Here is a 3,294-nt window from a genome sequence, read left to right on the forward strand (position 1 = left end):
AAACCGAAAATCGAATCGCAAAAGTAGCTTAATGACTTATTAATATCGGGTTATCGGATTAACGAGTGGTGAACAAATTAAAATTTTATTATTAACGGCTTATCGGTTTGGGGCGGATTATTCAATTTTCTTATCGGTTAACCCGTTAGCCCGTTAAGAATTTTTATATTTATATATTTTTATCCATATGTATATTAAATATTCCTTCCATTTATCCATATGCAATACTTTACCTTGGATATAGCAAGGGCGGGACTCCATTATTCTTTTAGGATGTCAAGACAAATACTATCATTACTGTTGATGTTTGGGTGGAATACTTTGGTTTTGAAGGCAACCTACAAAATGTGCAAGCCAAAATAATGTAATGTAGAAAATCCAATCACTAGAACCAGGTGCCTTGAGAGAAAACTAAAGAATGACGAAATGCAAAAGTAAACTGGCTTTTTATGGTAGTTACTACTAACACGAATGACCAAAATAGGCCTATGTAATACAGATTCAAATAGGCCGATAAACCGCTCGATAACTGCCCGATAATACCTAAACCGATACCAATCCGCCTGATATCTTATTGGATGGCTCGCGGATTAATGCATTTAAATGTCGATAATTAATAAGACGAACTATTAAGAGTAAATAACCACCCGATCTGCCCGATAAGCAACCCTACTTCTAGGGCCTGCTTTATGCATAAAGAGATGGCCACCTTAACTAAGGGAATCTCTTACGTTTCTGTATATTTCTCTAGACTTAGAGAGTTGTGGGATGAGTATGAAACTCTAGATCCTCCACCTACTTGGGGATGTCCTGAATCTAAGAGGCATATTGAACGTTATCAGCTGCAGAAACTATATCAATTTTTGACTGGTTTGGATGAGTCCTATGAGAATGCTAAGAATCAGGTTTTAATGACTAGGACATTGCCTAACATAAATCAAGCCAATGCCATGATTATCAATGTGGAGAGTCAAAGAATGCATGGGAAAGGTGCTTCTTCCTTAACTGATAATAATGAAGTTGCATCAAAGATGAGCAATAAGCCGTACAATAGTAACTATAATGGAGGTTACAACAACAATGGAGGATTCAATACTAATAACTACAGTGAAGGTTTTAAGCCTAGGAATTCATTTGGAAAATCTAGGATTTACTGTGAGTACTGCAAAGGCAAAGGGCATACCAAAGACAACTATTACAAACTGCATGGTTATCTTCGAGAATTCAAAAATAGAAAGAGAGGAGGTCCTTCCAATACTCATGAAAATAGTGTTACAAGTGCTGGAAATCAAATTCCTCAGTCACACAATCAATCAGCTCCACATGCTTCACCAGCTAACTTCTTCACTCAGGAGCAGTACAATCATATCCTTCAGCTACTAAACAAAGGACAAGAGGCTGAACTTGAAGCAAATGCTGCAAACTGTAGGGACAACATGTATTGCTCATGCACTTGTGTCATATCTTATACACCAGAATTTGATAGTAGATACATGTGCTTCTAATCATATGGTCCATAGTCTAGATTTATTAGATGATTATGAGAATTTAACTGGAATGATAAGAACAAGGTACACTTACCTACTAGAAAGAAAGTAGCTATTAAACATAAAGGAGTTGCATCATTTTTCAAGGATAATCCAGTTCAGAATATCCTTCATATTCCAGATTTCAGATATAATTTACTCTCAGTTTCAAAGATCATAAATGAGTTACAATGTTTAGTAGCTTTCTATCCTTCTTTTTGTATCGTTCAGGATCTCTCAAGTGAGAAGGTGTTGGGGACTGGTAAAGAAGAATTTAGACTCTACATTCTGAAGGCAAATGGAAGACCAGTGTCTGTACAGCAAGTGCTTCATAAGCAAATCTTTACTTCTTTTCCAACTGTAAATATCACTTCTGATGCATGCAATTAATGTGGTAGTCTAGATACTAAACAGTCTTGTTCTGTGTCCTCTTTGTGGCACAGAAGATTAGGTCATGCTCCATTAAAATTCTTGCAAAAGCTAGATGGTGTACCTAGTCTAAAGCTAGAAGATCATCATTGTATTTTTTGTCCTATTGCTAAACAATCAAGGCTACCTTTCTCTAATAGTCTAACTTGTTCTAGTATTGCATTTGATATTATACATGATGATGTGTGTGTGTGGGGGGGGGGGGGCTTACAGGGTACCAACTTATGATGACAAAAGGTATTTCTTAACTCTAGTTGATGATCATTCTAGATACACCTGGATCTATCTTATGCACGATAAAGCTAATTTTATAGTTGTGATAAAAGACTTCCTAATACTGGTCAAAACTCAATTTGGTAGTGGAGTAAAATGCCTTAGAACTGATAATGGAATAGAGTTTTTCAATGAACAAATATGCATCTTGTTGAAGGAACAAGGAATTATGCATCAAAGCTCTTGTATCTATATACCCCAAAATAATGGGGTTGTTGAAAGGAGGCACAAATCTATTTTAGACATGGCAAAGGCTTTGAGATTTCAGGCTTTTGTGCCCTTAAAATTCTAGGGGACCTACGGGGGGCTACGTATCCACTGTTGTCTATCTCTTGAACAGATTTCCCACTGTGGTGTTACAAGGTAAATCTCTATTTAAACAGCTATTTCACAATTCACCTTCTCTACAACATCTCAAGGTCTTTAGTAGCCTGTGCTATGCAACCAATGTGAAGAAATGTAACAAATTCAGTCCTAGAGCTATACCATCTGTTCATATGGGGTATTCCTCCTCCCAGACAAAGTAAATTCTTTATGATCTACACTCTAAGGTTTTCTTTGTCAGTAAGCATGTTGTATTTAAGAAGGAGGTATTCCCCTTCAAATACATGACTTTTGATTCTTCCATTCTATTTCCTGTGCTGAAATTTGTTGAGACTTCATCTCAACATTTACATCAAGATAGAACTCCTACTTCTGCAATCAACTCTCCTACTTTAGCTTCTGTTGAAGATCCTATATTCAACTATTCTGAAGATCACTCAATTACTGGCTTGTCACCTTCACAAGTCTCTACATCAACCTTGCTATCTACTTCCGTGGTGGAACTTAGGAAGACTTCAAGAACCACAAAGCCACATGTGTGGCTGAAAGACTTTGTAGTTCAACCTCAGAAGGGTTCCTGTAAATATCCAATTGCCAACTATGTAGGCTACAACAATCTTTTCCCAACTTATCAGGCTTCTATTGCTGCCTATTCTGCTATTTTGGAGCCTAGGTTTTTCTCTGAAACCAGTAGATATCCTAAGTGGATTGATGAAATGCAGACTGAAATTGCAGCTCTTGA

At 36.9% G+C, this 3,294-nt stretch overlaps 1 protein-coding gene across 1 annotated transcript; it reads left to right on the forward strand.

The window, feature by feature from the left end:
• The first annotated feature begins 701 nt into the window (after nucleotides 1–701).
• Nucleotides 702–1,916, forward strand: LOC138898184 (uncharacterized). The gene is made up of 2 exons (XM_070184226.1): nucleotides 702–1,438; nucleotides 1,589–1,916. The coding sequence occupies exons 1-2, from the start codon at nucleotides 702–704 to the stop codon at nucleotides 1,914–1,916; spliced, it is 1,065 nt and encodes a 354-aa protein (XP_070040327.1).
• The last annotated feature ends 1,378 nt before the right edge of the window (nucleotides 1,917–3,294 follow it).

This window comes from Nicotiana tomentosiformis, chromosome 8 (assembly GCF_000390325.3).
Source record: "Nicotiana tomentosiformis chromosome 8, ASM39032v3, whole genome shotgun sequence".
Classification (NCBI taxonomy): domain Eukaryota; kingdom Viridiplantae; phylum Streptophyta; class Magnoliopsida; order Solanales; family Solanaceae; genus Nicotiana; species Nicotiana tomentosiformis.

Bases quoted from the DNA above. Each gene is read 5' to 3' on its own strand.
- LOC138898184 (XM_070184226.1), top strand. From the start codon at position 702: ATGGCCACCTTAACTAAGGGAATCTCTTACGTTTCTGTATATTTCTCT. The intron at 1,439-1,588 runs GTATTGCTCATG...CTTACCTACTAG, and splicing joins GCAAACTGTAGGGACAACAT to AAAGAAAGTAGCTATTAAAC.